Raw genomic sequence first — 20,257 nt, 5'->3', positions numbered from 1 at the left:
CCAGAAAAGCTTGACACCTTTCTCTCCCTCCTGAGTCCCAAAGTACATACCGCTTTCACAGACCTTCATGCTGATGATCTGGCATCCAATTTTATAGAGATAGATAGAAAACATCCGCCAGGAGATCAGCTCCCGGCGACCAAGCGTTATGATACTCATCCCTCCCTAGATGCTGTCTGTCTCACTTTCCACATTTGACCCAGTCACAGAAGAAGAAGTTTCCAGGCTCCTCTCTTCTTCTCGTGCTACCAATTGCACTACTTACCCCATTCCCTCACACCTACTGCAGTCTGTCTCCCATCATCACTACTCACCTACCTAAAATCTTCAATCTCGCTTTCTTTTGGTATCTTCCCCTCCTTCTTTAACCCCTTAACGACTTCCGATACGCCTTTTAACGGCAGTAAATAAGGCTACTTCTTCCGATCCGCCGCTTTTTTACGCGGTCGGACAAAAGGGTATAGCGCCCCCCAGAGTCAGAAAGTCTCCGGGATTTCAACTACCGGGGGTAGCTGAGACCCTGGAGATCATGATTCAGGCCGGTTTTTCCGGTCCCCGCTCACGTGATCACGGGTATATACCCGTTTACAGTAAATGACAGCGCCAGTAAAAAATGATTTATCTCCCATCTTGCATAAACAAACATGTCAGAAGAGAGATAAATCTCCTCCCCGGTCTCCTCCGGTCCCCCGGTATCGCCATAGTGTCCCCCCCAAGCCCCCCACTCCCGACAATCCAAGATGGCCGCGCACACAGCATCGCGCCGGCAGCATTTACCCTTTTCCTCTGGTTTCCGTCGCATGTGCTATGACATATACGACAGAAAACTGCTCCCCAGGTCCTGCCAAGTCACCCCCTATATCTCCCCGGTGTCCCCCGTACCTTTTCCAGCCTTCATCCACCGCGATCCCCCCTCCTGCACAGCAGACGCTGGTCACACGTGCAGAGCAGCTGACAGCTCAGCTTCCTGTGTTCAGAGACGCTGGCTGCTGCTGCTCGGAACACTGCAGCTGTGACCCGGGCAGGGTGGGTGCAAATTCTTTGCACCCACTCTCCTCAAATGGAGGGTCTGCACTCATAGAAAATGGGGGATACGTTCCCTGAACGTGCCCCTCATATTATTGAAGGTCCAGAATCATTGTGGGACATCCAAAATGGATTACAGCAGACACAGGTGACATTACACATCTGGTATCAACCCCATTTATTACCCCGTTTACCACCGCACCAGGGCAACTGGATGAGTTGGGGCGAAGCGCCAGGATTGACACATCTAATGGATGCGCCACTTCTGGGGCGGCTGCGGCCTGCTATTTTTGGTCTGGGAAGAGTCCAATAACCTTGGCTCTTCCCACCCTGAGAATACCAGACCCCAGCTGTCAGCTTCACCTTGGCTGGTGATCCAATTTGGGGGGACCCCATGTTTGTTTTTTTTTTTTTAATTATTTATTTATAAATTAAAAAAAAAAAACAGCTTGGGGAGCCCTCCAAATTCATCACCAGACAAGATGAAGCTGTCAACTGTGGTTTGCACCACAGCTGTCTGCTTTACCCGAGCTAGCTATCAAAAATAGGGGGGACCCCACGTCATTTATTTTAATTATTTTTTTTTCTTTTTGGGCTAAATACAAGGCTAGGCATCCTTTAGTGCCACATGAAGGGCACTAAAGGGCGCCAGCTTAGAATATGCAGGGGGTAGGACGTTATATATGTTTTACATCTATCCATTCATCCATTGTAGCATTTTAGGCTATTGTGCCCACAATCGGGGTTTGCAGCGTTTTGGGCGCATAGTGTTTTCCCTGCATCCATAGCGCTGCGTTGTGCAGTAGAAGCACAGTGGAAGGATTTTTAGAAATCTCATGCCCACTGTGCTTCTTTTCTCCGTAGCATAAACCGACCTGTGGCGCAGCTTCCCAAGCTACAGCATGACAATTTATCCTGCGGAGATGAGTGTTCTCTGCAGGTAGAATAGAACTAAAGTCCACAGCAGCCTGAACCCAAATCGTGGGCATGGGCAGCTGCGTTCTCCCGTGGACAACACTCACATCTCTGCAGGAAGGCTGACACTGTACTAGACGCCGTGTCGCTGGATCATGGCCACATAGCCTAACAGTGAGAATATTGTTGCTACAGCAACATTTTTGTGAAGTACCTGTGGATTCAAAATGCTTACTATACTCCTGAATAAAATCCTTGAGGGGTCCAGTTTCCAAAATGGGGTCACTTGTGGGGGGGTTTCTGATGTATAGGTACCCAAGAGGCACTGCTAATGTGACATGGTGCGCAGAATTTATTTCAACTTTTCCAAAATTCAAATGGTGCTCCTTCCATTCCAAGCCCTCCCATTTATCCAAATAGAGGTTTTTCGCCACATATGGGGTATCCCTGCGCTCACAAGAAATTGGATAACAACCTGTGGGGTCCACGTTTTGTTGTTGCCTCTTGAAAAAGTGAGAAATGTGATGCTAAAGAAACATTTTTGTGAAAAAAATGAAAATTTTCAATATGGCAACCTAAACTTATCAAATTCTGTGAAGTATTCGTGGATTCAAAATGCTCAATATACACCTAGATAAAAGCCTTGAGGTGTCTTGTTTCCAGAATGGGGGTCACTTGTGGGGGACCTCCACTGTTTAGGCACCTTAGGGGCTTTCCAAATGCGACATAGCGTCCACTAATTATTCCAGCCAAATGTTCAGTCAAATGGCACTTTTTCCCTTCCGAGCCCTGCTATGCACCCAAACAATCGATTTCCACCACACATAAGGTATCAGCATACTCAGGAGAAATTGCACAATAAATTTTATGCTATTTTTTTTTTTTCCTTTTACTCTTGTTAAAAAAGAAGCTATCTGGTTGAAGTAAGTTTATTTTTTTTATTTTCACAGCTCAACATTATAAACTTCTGTGAAGCACCTGGGGGTTCAGGGTACTCACCAAACATCTAGATAAATTCCTTGAGGGGTCTATTTTCCAGAATGGGGTCACTTGTGGGAGACCTCCACTGTTTAGGCACCTCAGGGGCTCTCCTAATGCAACATGGCGTCCGCTATTGATTCCAGCCAATTTTGCAGTCAAATTGCACTCCTTCCCTTCCGAGCCCTGCCGTGTGCCCAAACAATTGATTTCCACCACATGTAAGATATCACCAAACTCAGGAGAAATTGCAGTATAAATTTCATGGTGATTTTTTTCCTGGTACCCTTGTGAAAAAAAAGCTACCTGGTTGAAGTAACAATTTTGTGGTAAAAGTTTATTTTTTTATTTTCATGGCTCAACGTTATAAACTTCTGTGAAGCACCTGGGGGTTCAGGGTACTCACCAAACATCTAGATAAATTCCTTGAGAGGTCTAGTTTCCAATATGGGGTCACTTGTGGTGTTTTTTTTGCTGTTTACGTACCTTAGGGGTCCTCCAAATGCGACATGGTGCCCGCCATCTTTTTCAGCCAAATTTCCTTTCCAAAATTCAAATATTGCTCCTTTCGTTCCAAGCCCTCCCATTTGTCCAAACAAAGGTTTCAGACCACATGTGAGGTATCACCACGCTCATAAGAAAGTGGGTAACAAACATTTGGGTTAAATTTTTGGAATTACCTCTTGAAAAAGTGAGAAAATTGATGCTAAAGCAACATTTTTGAGAAAAAAATGACAATTTTCAATATGACAACATAACGTTATCAAAATCTGTGAAGTACCTGTGGGTCCAAAATGCTCACTATACCCCTCGATAGAAGCCTTAAGGGGTCTAGTTTCCAAAATGGGGTCACTTGAGGGGGGTTCCTGCTGTGTAGGTACCTTAGAGGATCTGTAAATGCAACATGGTGCCCGCAATCTGTTTCAGCCAACTTTGCTTTCCAAAATTCAAATATTGCTCATTTCGTTCCAAGCCCTCCCATTTACCCAAACAAAGGTTTCTGACCACATGTGGGGTATCTGCGCGCTCATAAGAAAGTGGGTAACAAAGTGTGAGGTCCAGTTTTTGGTGTTACCTCTTGAAAAAGTAAGAAAATTAGTGCTAAAGCAACATTTTTAGGTAAAATGTTAATTTTTATTTTTTTTCATTCCACATTACTTTAGTTCCTGTGAAGAACCTGAAGGGTTAATAAACTTCTTGGATGTGGTTTTGAGTACCTTGAGGGGTGCAGTTTTTAGAATGGTGTCACTTTTGGATATTTTCTTTCACCCAGGCCTCTTAAAGTCACTTCAAATGGGATGTGGTCCCTAAAAAAATGGTTTTGTAAATTTTGTTGAAAAAATGGGAAATTGCTGATGAACTTTGAACCCTTCTAACTTCCTAACCCCAAAAAAATTTTGTTTAAAAAATTACGCTGATCTAAAGTAGACATGTGGGAAATGTTATTAATTAACCATTTTGTGTGACACAACTCTCTGGTTTATGGGCTTAAAAATTAAAAGTTTGAAAATTGCAAAATTTTAAAAAAGTTTTTGGCAAATTTCAGATTTTTTCACAAATAAAATAAAAAAATATCATCCTAAATTTACCTCTAACATGAAGCCCAATATGTCACGAAAAAACAATCTCAGAATCACCGGGATCCATTGAAGCGTTCCAGAGTTATAACCTTATAAAGTGACACTGGTCAAAATTACAAAAAATAGCCTGGACATTAAGTACAAAACTGGCTTCATCCTTAAGGGGTTAAACATTCTATCATTACTCTAATAAAAAAAAAAAAACACCCCTTCTATTAATCCGTCCTGCACAAATATCTACAGACCAGTCTCCAATCTTCCCTTAATCTCCAAACTGTTGGAGCACCTGGTGTATTCCCACCTCACCAGCTACCGCTGCACTTCCTCTCTTTGAGATCCTTTACAATTTGGCTTCCACCCCTTACACTCCACATAAACTGCCCTCATCAAAGTGACCAATGACCTTTTGACAGCAAAACGTAATGGTGACTACTCCCTGCTTATTCTTCTTGACCTCTCTGCAGCCTTCAACACTGTTGACCACCATCTCCTCTCTATGCTCGATTCAATCAGCATAAAGGACACCATGATCTCCTGATTTTCTTCTTATACGCTGAATGATCAGTCAGAAAGGTCATTTGCTGGCTCCACATCTCTTCCTCTCACTGTCTGGGTCCCTCAAGGTTCTTTCCTTGGCCATTGGCAAATTTTGGTTTCAAGTACCATCTTTATGCTAATGACTCACAACTTTACACCTTGCCACCACTGTACTACAGAACACCAGTGACTGTCTGTCTGCTGTATCCAACATCATGTCTGCTCTCCATATGAAACTTAACCTTTACAAAACAGAACTTCTACTCCCTCCATCTTTTAACCTTCCTAAACCTAACTTCTCCCTCCTTTATGTGCAGCACCACAATAACTCTTAGGCAGCAGGCTCGCTGTCAGGGTGTTATACCTACTGTCTGTGTGCAGTTTCCAACGTCATGTCTGCTCTCTATTTGAGACGTAACTTTTCCAAAACTTAACTATTTCTATTCTCTCCATCTTCTAACCTTCCTAAATATGACATCTCCCTCTCTGTGTGTGGTACCATGATAACTCCTAGGCAGCAGGCTCGCTGTCTGCGGGTTATGCTCGACACCGATCTTTTCCTCACCTCCTCTATACACTCTCTTGCCTGCTCCTATCGCTTGCACCTCAAGAACATCTCTAAAATCTGCCCCTTTCTCACCATGGATATTACAAAATCCCTCACTGTGGCCCTGATCCACTCTTGCCTTTACTACTTCAATTCTCTTTTAGGGTGCTTTCACACTTGCGTTGTGCGGCATCCGTTACAATGCGTTGTGTGACGAATGCCTTGCAAATAGTGTGATAATAAAGGCAACAGATTCCTGGGAAATAACACGTTGAGTTACATTTTCTAGCCTCGAGAGAGAGAGACCCCATCATCACCGCACACCCAAGCACTACCACACTCATCATCACCACACACATGCAAGCACTACCGCACCCATCATCACCGCGCACACACAGGCATTATCTCAGTGACGTCCCCGCTGACATTGCGACTCCCTTCAGTTTCTGCGTGGAGCTCACAGGAGCGGTGGTGTTCTACTGCCGCTCCTGTCAGCTTCATGTAGCAGAGCTGGATGCGTCACGAGACCTCGTGTGGATTACGCCGGACCTGGAGGGGTATTTGGGGATTTTAATAAAGTGGTGAAAGAAGGTGTTTTTTTTTGTCTTTTATTCCAAATAAAGTATTTTTCCCCTCACCCATGACAGCACTACGTTAGAGAGGGATCCGCCCAGCGAGGACAGGAAACCATTCTGAAATAAAAGGGCGGTTACCTCTCCCCTTCGTCAGTTGGTTTCCTGACCTTGATGGGAGACCTTGTTCTAGTACAGCCCTACGCTCAGTTATTCAATGATAGGCCAGGTCAGGTGTTAATAGGACCCTATCTCCCAATGGTCGCCTCTCGATCCCATAGCACGCAGGGGATAATCCTCCCTCCTTTGCGGCCATTCTACAAATACAGGGGTAAACAGATTCACATGTTAGAGGTTTATAGGGCCCTTCTTCTCTACATCTCAGTGACACATAGTGTGGAGAAAACACCGTCCTTTTTCATAGCCCTCACTGTAGTAGGAAAGGTCTGTGGGTGTAAAAACTGCACTATCTCTAGGTGGATTAGGGAGGCCATTGCTTAGCCTACTCATCTAGTGGGGCTGCCATCCATGAGGGCATAAGGACCCATTCCACCAGTGCGGTGTTGCCCTCCGGGGCTGAGAAGACGCAGGTATCTATTGACCGGATTTGTAGGACTGCTACCTGGTCCTCACATTCTCCTTTTTTTCCGTCACTATCGGTTGGATCTATCCTCCTCGGCTGACTTCTCGTTTTGTAGAAGGGTGCTTGAGACGTTGGTCCCTCCCTAATATGTTATTCTCTGAAAATCTCATACGTGGTGCTATCATGGGTGAGGGGAAAACACCTAGGTTACTTACCGGTAGCCGGTTTTTCCAGAAACCATGACAGCACCCATATAATCCCTCCCTTTTCACCTTTAGTGTGCACTATTCTGGGTGTGCATGTGTGTGTTATAGTTGGTGATAGAGTTAAGTTCTAACAATTGTTGGAGGTCCTCTCAATTCTCGGTAATCAGCTGACGAAGGGGAGAGGTACCCGCCCTTCTATTTAAGAATGGTTTCCTGTCCTCGCTGGGCGGATCCCACTCTCACGTGATGCTGTCATGGGTTCTGGAAAAACCGGCTACCGGTAAGTAACCTAGGTGTTTTCGGGTGTATGTGTTTATTTACTTTCACTTACAGGTTAATCAATGTGGGTGTCTCATAGACGCCTGCCATGATTAACCTAGGACTTAGTGGCAGCTATGGGCTGCTGCCATTAACTCCTTATTACCTCGATTGCCACCGCACCAGGGCAATTCGGGATGAGCCGGGTAGAGTTCCGGGACTGTCGCATCTAATGGATGCGGCAATTCCGGGCGGCTGCTGACTGATATTTTTAGGCTGGGGGTGTCCCCATAATGTGGGGCTCCCCATCCTGAGAATACCAGCCTTCAGCTGTGTGGCTTTATCTTGGCTGGTATGAAAGTTGAGGGGGGACCGCACATCATTTTTTAAATTTTTATTTATTGTACTGCATGATATAGACCCGCCCACCAGCGGCTGTGATTGGTTGCAGTGAGACAGCTGTCACTCAGTGTGGGGGCGCGTCTAGACCCGCCCAGTGCCCACTTAGTGCATTGCGGCGGAATCCGCCCCCATAGACAGAATCCGACAAGGTGTCTAATAACGACCCAAAAATCGCTACATGCAGCATTCCCTCCGCCCGACGCCGCGTCAAAATAACGACGCTTGACGTCAATACAAGTCTGTGGAGAATAGCGCAGTGCGTTAACGGACTGCGCTATTCATAGCGGCGGATTGCGCTGAACGCAAGTGTGAAAGCGCCCTTAATTGGTCTCCCCCTAACTAGACTTTCTGCTCTACAGTCCATCCTTAATGCATAAAGGAAAACCGCACTCGTGGAACCACTGCTGCTGCTATCTCATGGCCGCTCCAGCACGTCCTTACAATAAGGAGGGAATTAGGAGAAGAAAAAGGACTCTGTGTGCCATTAATATATGTGAACATAATCAATATCACCCAAAAATCACTTGCACGTAAAAATATTTTTATTTTAATTAGAAATGGGGATAACAATTACAATAGTAATACAAAATTACATAAAGGGGGGGCAGGGAACGAGGACTAGAAAAATGGCACAATAAAAACCCTACTGGATGATAGAAATAAGACCTCAATTATGATAGCCTGACAAGTACCAATGGCTAGTAAAGCTGCCATATCCATAGTTTAAACCAGGCATGAACGTACAACAGGGAAAGCAAACTGTAATTAAGGACCAAGGTCCTGTACACATATAAATAGCAATGAACCACAATATAAATCAGGAAGGGTCCATCAATAGTTAAAGGTATAGGTCCTCAAGCAGTCGGCTTACCCATGGGAGGTCACGTTAATTAGATCGATGTGTGCCCCTACGCGTCTCGCAGAAAAAGCTTCATGAGGGGGAGAGATCAGTGGAGTGGTGCCAGTCACTAAATAGGCCGGTTGTCAAACTTTTATACCGGTTGCCGATAAAGGAATAATGATGTGGGCGTTACTATATGCGGCACGTGTGTCCGCGTCACCCGCCGTTCCCCGTCACTTCCGGCACTCCAGCAGTCACCATAGTTGCGTTTAAAGCTATCGGGGGCCGGGAGCGATAAGGGAGTAGGGGGGAAGAGGATGTGGGCATTACTATATGCGGCACGTGTGTCCGCATCACCCACCGTTCCCCGTCACTTCCGGCACTCCAGCAGTAACCATAGTTACGTTCAATGTTGTCGGAGGCCGGGAGTAATGAGGGAAGATGGAGGAAGATGTGGGCGCTACTGTATACGGCGCGTGTGTCCGCGTCACCCGCCGTTCCCCATCACTCTCGGCGCTCCAGCAGTAACCATAGTTACGTTTATTGCTATCGGAGGCCGGGAGCGATGAGGGAGGAGGGGCGAGAGCGGGCGCACGCGCACTAGGTATCACCCACATCAAACCCATGAATGCAAACACCTAAAGTTCCTAGGACAGGGACCAGATCGAAAGGGCTCAGTATTACAGCGTATTTAATAGTACTGCCACGTATGCACCAAAAATATATAGGTCTAAACAGAGGTGCACACATATGCAGCAAAACATGGAAAATCGGGACCATGGGGTTAAAGTCACAAATAGACACATCATAAAGAAAGTCCCTATATACACACATTATATATATATATATATATATATATATATATATATATATATATATATATATATATATATATATATATATATATATATATATATATATATATATATATATATATATATATATATATATATATACGCATATAAACTAGATATAATACATGAAAAACATGTCAGACGGTCCTCAGTATAGGAATAAACAGTTTATGAAGGAAGGGGTTGCACTCAAATCGTTCCTGATCAGCAAGCAGTACCGGAAGTAACATCCATAGAAGTCAGCCTCCAGGATTGGCACCAACTGAAAATCCAATAGCAGAAACCAACAATCTAAAAACCAAAAGATACATAAGAAAAAAGGGGATTGTTAAAAAATTAAAAACACCATCACAAGAGACAACGAAGGAATAAATAGATGTATATATTCCTATGACAATGAAAAGAATATCCCAATAGATAAAATATAAAAGACAAGAAAAATCAAGGCAAAAAAGGGAGAAATCAAGGGGCAAAAAACCATGAATGCGGGTGGATGAAGATATCGATGAGACAGTCACTCTCACAAAAATGGTGAGAATGAAAGTTTCTCGTTTAAACCGAGAGGAGCCACTGTATCTAGTCTAACCATCCACTCGCACTCACGTCTCGCCAATGCCTTTTTGTAATCACCGCCTTGTATCCCCAGATGAACCACATTAATCCCCATAAACCTCAACTCATCTGGATTGCAGCCATGGTGTAATTTAAAGTGGCGTGGTATGGTTTTAAGGGATTCAATTTCAATCACCTCTCGAGCTGCCACAATGTCTCTGACGTGCTCTCTTATACGTTTTCGGAATTCCCGTGATGTCAACCCGATGTAGATTAAATTGCAGGTACATTTTGCATGATAAATCACATTCGTAGTTCGACACGAAATATAGTGTTTTACCTTAAAAGTCCTGCTACCATCCGATGAAGAGAAAACGTCAGAGCGCACCATATTTCTACATGCCATACATGACCCACACGGATAGGAACCGAGATTAGATCTCGGAATTCCAAAGAGGGGTTCAGTTTTGACAATATAGTGGCTGTGGACCAGATGGTCTTTAAGGTTCATCCCCCTCCTAGCTGTCAGAAGGGGGGTATTTGACAATTTTGGACCCAGTATGCCATAAGATCTTAAGGTGGCCCAGTGTTTATTCAAGATAGTTCTGATATCAGTCCACTGATTGTTAAATGTGGCAATAAAACTGGTCACCCCTTCCGTCTTCTCCTTTTTCTTCTCCCCACTAGTAGTTCCGGTCTTTTGGCATTTTTAGCACGGTTGTAACCGTGTTTAATAATCCGATTTGAATATCCCCGTTCCCGGAATCTGTCTCTCAGATCATCAGCCTGCTTTTCAAATAATTTGTCATTAGAACAGATTCTCCGGGCCCGCAGATATTGACCCACAGGTATTGCTTTTATAGTGGGAGCCAAATGACCAGAAGTGGCATGAAGTAATGCATTGACCGAAGTTTCTTTCCGGAATAAATCAGATTGCAGCGAGCCATCCGGATGCACAAACAGTCTCACATCCAGGAACTCCATCTCCGCAGGATGGTATCTGTGGGTTAACTTGATGCCGTACTGATTCTTATTGAGGGAGCAGATGTAATCCTCCAACTCAAGTGGGGTGCCCCTCCACAGAATCAGCACGTCATCAATATACCTTATCCACATCTGAACCAATGAGTCGGCCTGTGCGTCACCCCCAAACACCTCCCTCTCCCAGTACCCCAGGAAGAGGTTAGCGTAAGAGGGTGCACAGGCCGCCCCCATCGCGGTTCCTCGTTTCTGCAAGTAGAATTTGTCCCTGAATGTGAAAAAGTTGTGCGTCAATATGAATTCAAGGAGATCATAAATCAAATCACACAGTTGTGCATCAAGACTGCTCGCTGTTAGGAAAAACTTGACGGCTCTAAGTCCGTGTTGGTGGTCAATGCATGTGTATAGTGATTAAACATCAATCGTGGTGAGGAGAATCCCCTTGTCCACAAAGAGTCCATCCACCCGCCGCAGGACGTCAGAGGTGTCTCTGGCATAGGAGGGCAGCGTTTCCACCAGTGGGTGCAAATAAAATTCTATGAACTTACAAACTGGGTCGCATAGCCCTCCAATGCCAGAGACAATCGGACGCCGGGGGGGCAGACCGGATCCTTGTGGACTTTGGGGAGAAGATAGAAGGTGGGTGTCACAGGACAATTAGTAGTTAGACCATCTAAGATTTTTTTGGTGATAATCCCCTGACGGAAAGCCTTGTCCAAAATGTCAAATAGTTCCACCATAAACCTACCGAGTGGATTATGGGATAACGGAGTATATGTATTACGGTCGCGGAGCTGGCGTCCCGCTTCCTTTTCGTACATGGATCTCGGCCACACCACCACGTTGCCCCCCTTATCGGCCGGTTTGATGATAACGCTATCAAGTTGTTTTAATTCACTGAGTGCTCTACGTTGATCAGTTGTAAGGTTGTCTCTTGCGTGTCTTCCACTCATATTTTTGAGATCCTTAGTGACCAACCTACAAAAGATCTCTACCTCAGGACAGACCGAAAAGGGGGGAAAAGTGGTGGATCGTGGATGTAAGAAAGTGGGAAGGGTTATTTCATTACCTCCTGAATTTTGAGGAGAGGATTCATCCAGTTCCTCAAGGATCGTAATGGCTTCAACTTCAGCAGCTGTCAGGGGGGTCACGTCCAAATTCCTCTTGGCATGTAATTTTGTTAAAACTAATTTTCTGGAGAATAAGTGTAAGTCTTTAATTACTGTAAATAGATTGAAATCGTGGTTAGGTGCAAAATTTAGACCCAGACACAAAACTTCTATTTGTGCTTTGGTGAGTATAACATCAGATAAGTTAATCACCTCTAGGTTCTGTCCCTTGGTCTTTTTCTTTTCCTTTTCAGCCATCTGCGGGGGTGTGATGGTACGTTTCTTACCTCCATAGGTAGATTGTGGGTTTGATGTGGGTGATACCTAGTGCGCGTGCGCCCGCTCTCGCCCCTCCTCCCTCATCGCTCCCGGCCTCCGATAGCAATAAACGTAACTATGGTTACTGCTGGAGCGCCAAGAGTGATGCGGAACGGCGGGTGACGCGGACACACGCGCCGTATACAGTAGCGCCCACATCTTCCTCCATCTTCCCTCATTGCTCCCGGACTCCGACAACATTGAACGTAACTATGGTTACTGCTGGAGTGCCGGAACTGACGGGGAACGGTGGGTGACGCGGACACACGTGCCGCATATAGTAACGCCCACATCCTCTTCCCCCCTCCTCCCTTATCGCTCCCGGCCCCCGATAGCTTTAAACGCAACTATGGTGACTGCTGGAGTGCCGGAAGTGACGGGGAACGGCGGGTGACGCGGACACACGTGCCGCATATAGTAACGCCCACATCATTATTCCTTTATCGGCAACCGGTATAAAAGTTTGACAACCGGCCTAATTAGTGACTGGCACCACTCCACTGATCTCTCCCCCTCATGAAGCTTTTTCTGCGAGACGCGTAGGGGCACACATCGATCTAATTAACGTGACCTCCCATGGGTAAGCCGACTGCTTGAGGACCTATACCTTTAACTATTGATGGACCCTTCCTGATTTATATTGTGGTTCATTGCTATTTATATGTGTACAGGACCTTGGTCCTTAATTACAGTTTGCTTTCCCTGTTGTACGTTCATGCCTGGTTTAAACTATGGATATGGCAGCTTTACTAGCCATTGGTACCTGCCAGGCTATCATAATTGAGGTCTTATTTCTATCATCCAGTAGGTTTTTTATTGTGTCATTTTTCTAGTCCTCGTTCCCTGCCCCCCCTTTATGTAATTTTGTATTACTATTGTAATTGTTATCCCCATTTCTAATTAAAATAAAAATATTTTTACGTGCAAGTGATTTTTGGGTGATATTGATTATGTTCACATATATTAATGGCACACAGAGTCCTTTTTCTTCTCCTAATTCCATCCTTAATGCAGCAGCTAGGGTCACCTATCTGCCTAATCATTACTCGGATGCTTCTGCTCTGTGCCAGTCATTGCACTGGCTGCCCATATATCACAGGATCCAATTCAAATTGCTTCTTCTCACCCACAACGCTCTCCACACTGTGCACCCCCCTACATCTCCACCCTCTTCTCTTTCTATGACCCTACCTGTTCTCTATGCTCCACACACGACTTTCGACTAACATCCACACTAATCCGAACCTTCCACTCCCATAGTCAAGACTTTTCCCGAGCTGCACTAGTCCTCTGAAATGTTCTAGCCCCAGAAAAAAGTAGGAACCACAACGTACTCGGCTTCAGACACTCTCTAAATAAAACCCCACATGCTTTTAGAGTGGCCTATTACATTCCCTAATCAAATTCTATTTACATAGTCCCACCACCACTTCTCAGAACATAACTCTCCATCAAACTCCATCGCACCCGAAAGCATCACAAAGATTGGTTAATAACTGGTTCATGGAGTCTTTATCTATCCACCATTTCTTTGAGATGACTGGATAGTCATTGTAAATGTCCCCATTCCCCCCCACCTTATTGTAGATTGTAAGCTCTTATGAGCAGGGTTGCCTTTATTTTTGCCCTAGTTATTGTATCTTCTATAACTGTTACTTTTTTGTATATGATCCTCTGAATTGGAAAGCGCTGCGGAACATGTTGGAGCTATAGAAATAAAGATTATTATAAATGCAGCCAATAGTCGTATAAAAAATTATTTTATCTTCAATATTTTTTCTCTTAATTTTAGCTACCAGTCATTAGAGCATTTGGCATCTTGAAAAAAGCGGCAGCAGAAGTAAATAAGGATTATGGCCTTGACCCCAAAATTGCTGAATATATTATTAAAGCTGCTGATGAGGTAAGCAAGTATTTGCATTGGTAATTTGACCTTTGTATCATGGATAGAACAATCTTGTATAAAGAACAGAATTTTTTGTTCACGGAAATATTTAAAGGAGTGTTGTTGTGAAAATGTAACAATTTGGCTCTAAAACAACCAGTGGTAAGTATGTAATTTTGTTTTCTTTTTTTTTCTTTTATCACTGAATGTTTTATTATTTTTTTTTTAAACAGACACGGAAAAAGTACATGAATGCATAGATATGTCTCACAAGCATATGAGCAATAACTGTAAACTAAGAATCAGTATACATATCATACTATCACTAATACAATAAAAACAGGGAATGTGACAAGACAAACAAAACAATACTAGACAAGGAGATATAAGGAGGGGGGGGGAATGAAGTGGTGAGAGTGGATATATCAGGCTTCCATCAACCATACCTTACTATTATTCTTTATTGGCCCAATAGGTGTCCCAAAGTGACCAAACGCTCTCAACATGATCTACCGTGTTATTTGACAGGGCAGATAGATACTCCATCCTTCTCACATCTTGGATCCGAGAATAGAGATCTGTAAGTGAGGGTGGATGGACCGGTCTCCAGTTACGGGCAATCAGACATCTTGCTGCTGTAGTTATATGTAACAATAACCGCTTCACTCTTTTCCCCAGTTGAACAATTGATATATTTTAATATATAGAATTTAGGATCCAGGGGAACCCGAAGGCCACTTACTTTATATATAAGGGATTGCACCAACCTCCAGAAGCACTGGATAATGGGGCATACCCAGAATATGTGTGGTATGTCTCCTCCTGTAGCTCCACACCTCCAACAATTGTCAGGTATAGCTGGGTTTAGTTTATGTAGTAGTGATGGGGTGTGATACCAATACATGAGTAATTTATACTGATTTTTCTTATAGACATAGCATGAAGATGTCTTAGAGGCAGTATCCCAGATCCGTTTCCACATACCCAAGGGAATGGTCTCACCAAGGAAATCTTCCTATTTCCTCATATATGTATGATCTGGCTTGTCTTCTGGGCAGGGGGTAATTAAAATACGGTATATATCTGAGATGAGGCCTTTAGTAGAGACCCCAGCTCTGCATAATCTCTCAAAAAGTGTAGGGATAGAGACTTCTAAGGAGGTAAAAAGGGAGTGCATCAGGTGTCTAATTTGTAAATACCGATATTGGGAATTGCCATGGAGATTAAATTTATCAGCTATGGTGGCGTAGGGGAGAAGGTCTCTGGAATGTGCGTCTACTATGTCAGCAAAGCAAAAGAGTTTCCTGTCAAACCATGTTTTAGTCGCTGTACCCTGCATACCGTCTGGCATTCTGGGATTAAAAAGAAAAGAAGTCAGTGGAGAGAGTGTTCAGATTTAAGTGGAAACTTTTTGACACAACAGTCCCATATCCTCTTCGTGAAGGCTATAGGGCCCAGAGTATGTGGGTCAGGCTTGTTTGATGAGGTGCCCCAGAGGAAGGAATTGGGGTGTATTGGGGCGAGCCATAACTTCTCTATTTCCATCCATCTAGAGAAGGCACTGTGATTAGACCATGCAGGGATATGGCGTAGATGTACTGCCCAATAGTACCTAGTAATATCAGGGACTCCTAGGCCTCCTCTCAGTTTACTGTCAAACAAAGTTGTTTTCTTAATTCTATGTCTCTTGTGGGCCCAAACAAATTGAAGTATAATAGACTGAATGCTGCGCAACTCTTTGTATGGTACACACACCGGAAGGGTCTCAAATAGGTAAAGTAGCTTCGGCAGGACAGACATTTTGACAGCGGAGATTCTTCCAAACAGAGACAATGGGAGCTTGTTCCAATTGAGCAGGAGCCTTTTTATCTCAGTAAATAAATTAGGATAGTTCTGCTGGTATAATAGCTTATACTTTGATGTTAGTTGTATCCCCAAGTATGTCAAGGATATATTTTTCTATTTATAATTGTAGTTTTCCTGTAAGGAGGAAACTCGCCCCTGTGGAATATTAATAGGCAGGGCTTCCGTTTTGCTCTGGTTGACCTTATACCCTGACAGCCTTCCAAATTGTAGTAATAGGTAATGCAAATTCGGGAGGGTGGTATGTGGTTGGGACAAAATCAATAGGACATCATCCGCATATAAGGATAGCCTAAACTTGTCTCTCACCATTACTCCACGTATATTAGGGTCAATGCGAATAACAGCAGCCAATGGCTCAATGCACATAACAAAGCGCAGGGGGGACAAAGGGCATCCCTGACGAGTGCCATTGTGTATCTGAAAGGGTTGAGATGCGGCATAAGGAAGTTTGACCGATGCTGAGGGGCATGAATATAAACTTTTCAGGGCAGTAATAAATGCACCTGAGATTCCAAAATGATACAATGTTTCAAACATGAATGGCCACCCCAGACGGTCAAACGCCTTTTCCGCATCCAAACTAAGAAGGAGTGCTTCACTCTCTGTCTTATTAACAACTTTTACTAAGTCATTAAACTTCCTGGTGTTGTCCCCCCCTTGCCTACATGGGACAAAACCACCTGGTCTTTGTGTATTAGGTGTGGGAGCAGGACCGAAAGACGTAGAGCCAGTAGTTTAGTAAAGATTTTCAAATCAACATTAAGGAGTGCTATGGGCCTATAATTGGCACATTCCATAGCATCCTTCCCCGGTTTGGGTATGACCGTAATATAAGAATGTAACATACTTGTGGGTATAGGGGAGTCCGTGAGGAAGCAATTAAATAATTTAACTAAATAGAGGGCGAGTCGATCCGCAAATGCCTTGTAGTAAAAATGTCAGACTATCTGGACCCGGTGATTTTCCATTAGGAAGTAATTTAAGCACCTCTTCACACATGATTTCTTTATTCAGTGTATTTACAGCACTCTGAGTAAGAGTAGGCAACTTACACTGCTCAAAGGAGTGGATTAGCTCCCTCTGCTTTCCTGGGTCTGCAGGAAGAGAGCTAGGCAAAGAATACAGTCTTTATAGATAATCCTGAAAGATCTTTGCACCTTTAGTGGGGGTCATAGAAAATATTCCCCCCCGAATCTCTCAAGGCATAAACGGATGAGTTTCCCCTATCCTCAGTTGGCGAGCCAAGAGGGAGTGAGATTTATTTCCTTTGTCATAGTATTTATGCCTGCTATAAAGTAGTAATTTTTCTGTTATATTGACCTCTAGGTTCTTCAGTTGGGCACGAGTCTTTACTATACCTCTAAGGGTACGTATTGATGGGTTAAGGGTCATCCTATTTTCTAAGTCTCTGAGACTTCTGAGGAGCTTATCTCTCTGATATAGTCTATCTTTTTTGATACGGGAGCTTAATGCTATGCATTGCCCTCTAAAGACGGCCTTATGGGCTTCCCAAACCGTAGAAAAATTAGGCACTGACCCCCCGTTGTTCTTGAAGTATTCTATCAGTCCTGCTTCCAGTTTGTCTCTGTAGGGAGTTCTCTTGAGGAGGGACTCATTGAGCCTCCAGTGGCAGACTCTTGTGCGTGGTGTTGTCGGATCTACGGTGAGAGTCATTGGCGCGTGGTCTGACCACGTTATTGCACCAATATCCACATTGCTCGTCAATCTAAGAGCTTGAATGTTGCCAAAGAAGAAGTCGATCCTGGTGTGTGTACCATGAGGGGGAGAGTAAAAGGTAAAGGTTTTTTTCTGAGGGATGTTTAACTCCCCACAAATCAAATAAGGCAAACCTGCGGATCAGTCTTCGAAAGGCAGCTGTCCATTTACGCTGAGACTGGCTCGACAATGGATTGTTAATGGTCAACCTGTCTAAAGAGTCAGAGAAAATAGTATTAAAATCTCCACCCACAATCCACGCTGAGGAGGGAAGGCGTGTGAGTTTGAGAAATATCCGGTTCAAAAAGAGGATCTGGGAGGTATTAGGGGCGTAAATATTACACAAAATGATCGGAAGATCCTTATATGTCCCTTGTAGGATAAGGTACCTACCCTGTGGGTCTGCCAAGGAGGTCGTAACTTGAATGGGACTGGTCCTTGATATCAAAATCGCCACACCAGCTTTTTTCCTTTTCTGGGAAGCTAAAAAATTGTGGGGTACAGATGTTTAGCAAAATTGCAGTTCCCATTGAGGTTCAAGTGCGTTTCTTGCAAGGAAACCACATCAGCTCACTGGGTCCGCATCTCACCAATCGCCATACGCCTCTTAATGTTTGAGTTTAAACCCTTAGCATTTAACGTTAAAATTTTAACCATATTTTAAGTTGTAGTAGTATAATGCAAAATTAGCATTACATACGAAGGCTAACCGGGTATTGCCCATCTCACAACTGCCTAAAGGCCCATGCTGGATGGCTCTTAATGGGGTACAGAGGATTCCCTCACCACAATTAGGGTAGACACATAAGGAATGGGAAAAGACTATGACAAAACACATAACATATAGAGCATAACATTTACATGTCACAAATGTTACCGGAGAGGAGTGAAGCCATGGGCAAAAGCCTTTACCTCCGCCACCGTTCTCTCCGGCCAGGATCAAAGAAGAAATAATTGGCATAATGTAAAAAACTTTACCAATATCTAAACCTTAACCTCCTTTACCAACTCTTCCGTAGGAGGAACCAGGGTAACTCTAACCCTTGAAGGGGGTTTGTAGCTATGGACACTCTGCTATCGCAGTCAGTATCGGAAGCTAGATTCAAAACCGCTACAAGAGGGGAGTATTTAATTCTCACCGCCCTAGTAGCAAACCAATGCAAATTTTATGAGAAGTCATAACCGGATCTAATAATATAAAAAAAGAGAAGAAAAAAAAAAAAGGTGAACAGCTACTTATGAAAGAAAGGACCAACGAAAATCCCTGTAATAAACAAGGGAGGGCATGAAGCCACCCCCCCCACCATTACCCCCAAAGGGGGCTGCAGCTTGAAACCAGAGATTCAAACAAGGGGCTCCAGTTCCCAGAAGAGAAAGAAAATAAATAAAAATTGTTATCTCAGGTTGGAGCTGGTCGTCCCTTAGGCCGTGATGAGGGAGATCCCCCCCCTAGAGTCCACTTGCTGCCAGACTGGACGGGGTGGCTTGGATGGCATCTCTAATTCCCAGTCTACCAGGGTGGGTGGAGGGATTCCCAGGTCAGTGCAGAAGGCTGGAAGGTCCCGAGGTGAGCGTAGCACAGCCGTATGACCATCTTTTGAGGCTATGAGGGCAAATGGGAACCCCCAGCGATATCGGATGCCCTTATCTTTTAAGGATGCAAGTAGTGGCTGCAGGTGTCTCCTTTTCTGTAGGGTGAGCCAAGATAGATCAGGAAATAATTGGATCCGAGTCCCTTGATATTCAATTCTCTCTGAGGTGCGGGCTTTAGCCATAATGGACTCTTAGTTGGAAGTCGTGGATGCAGCAGATAATGTCACGAGATTGATTTTGAGGCCCCCTGGGGCGTAATGCTCTATGCGCGCTGTCCAATTTTATCCTTTGAGTTGTAGGGCGCTCCAGCACAGTGTTAAATATAGTTTCAAGTATGGCATGGACATCCTCATTACCCGTGGTCTCAGGGACACCTCTCACTCGGATATTATTACGGCGTCCTCTGTTATCCAGGTCTTCCAGATGTTTATTTTCACTCAGAGCCTGAGCGTAGGAAGTCACGTTTTTCTGTAATTTGATAATGTACTGTCTAGTGGCATCGTGTTCCCTTTCCACTGAGTCCACTCTATCCGCCAGTAGCCCAACATCTTGACGGATTGAGTTAATTTCTGACTTACAGGTTTTTTCACCTCTGAGATCAGGGATTTGAAGTCTTCCTTGGTAGGAAGGAGATCCAGATACTTTTTAAATCTTCTATGGTCAAAATGGTATTCCATATCTCCCAACTCAGTCTCTGATGGGGAGTCACGTGACCCTCCCCTGTCCTCCTGCTGAGACACCAGAGCAGACAGTGAAGGCGTAGTGTCTAGGTCCATATCCAATGGATCCGACCACGCACTTTTATTTTTCGCCTGACTGCCCTTAAGGGTTGATTGTCTTTGTGCCTTAGGTGGCATAGGATCTCTCACAGCACAGTTTTTCTTAGTAAGAAACTTGTCCAATGGAGTCACAAATGGCTGTCCCCTTCTTAATCTGAT

At 44.2% G+C, this 20,257-nt stretch overlaps 1 protein-coding gene across 2 annotated transcripts in view; it reads left to right on the top strand.

Moving 5' to 3' along the window:
* The window catches only part of FH (fumarate hydratase), a 280,161-nt gene that overhangs the window by 73,859 nt on the left and 186,045 nt on the right, over positions 1–20,257 (top strand). For both annotated transcript variants that reach the window (XM_075338213.1, XM_075338212.1), the window contains exon 3: positions 14,052–14,162. In XM_075338213.1, the coding sequence (XP_075194328.1) occupies positions 14,052–14,162 (111 nt within the window). The remainder of the gene's footprint in view (positions 1–14,051; positions 14,163–20,257) is intronic.

Source organism: Anomaloglossus baeobatrachus, chromosome 3, assembly GCF_048569485.1.
Source record: "Anomaloglossus baeobatrachus isolate aAnoBae1 chromosome 3, aAnoBae1.hap1, whole genome shotgun sequence".
In the NCBI taxonomy this organism is placed as follows: Eukaryota; Metazoa; Chordata; class Amphibia; order Anura; family Aromobatidae; genus Anomaloglossus; species Anomaloglossus baeobatrachus.
Note: the sequence above shows the minus strand (reverse complement) of the source record. Positions and strands in the feature narration are given on the sequence as shown.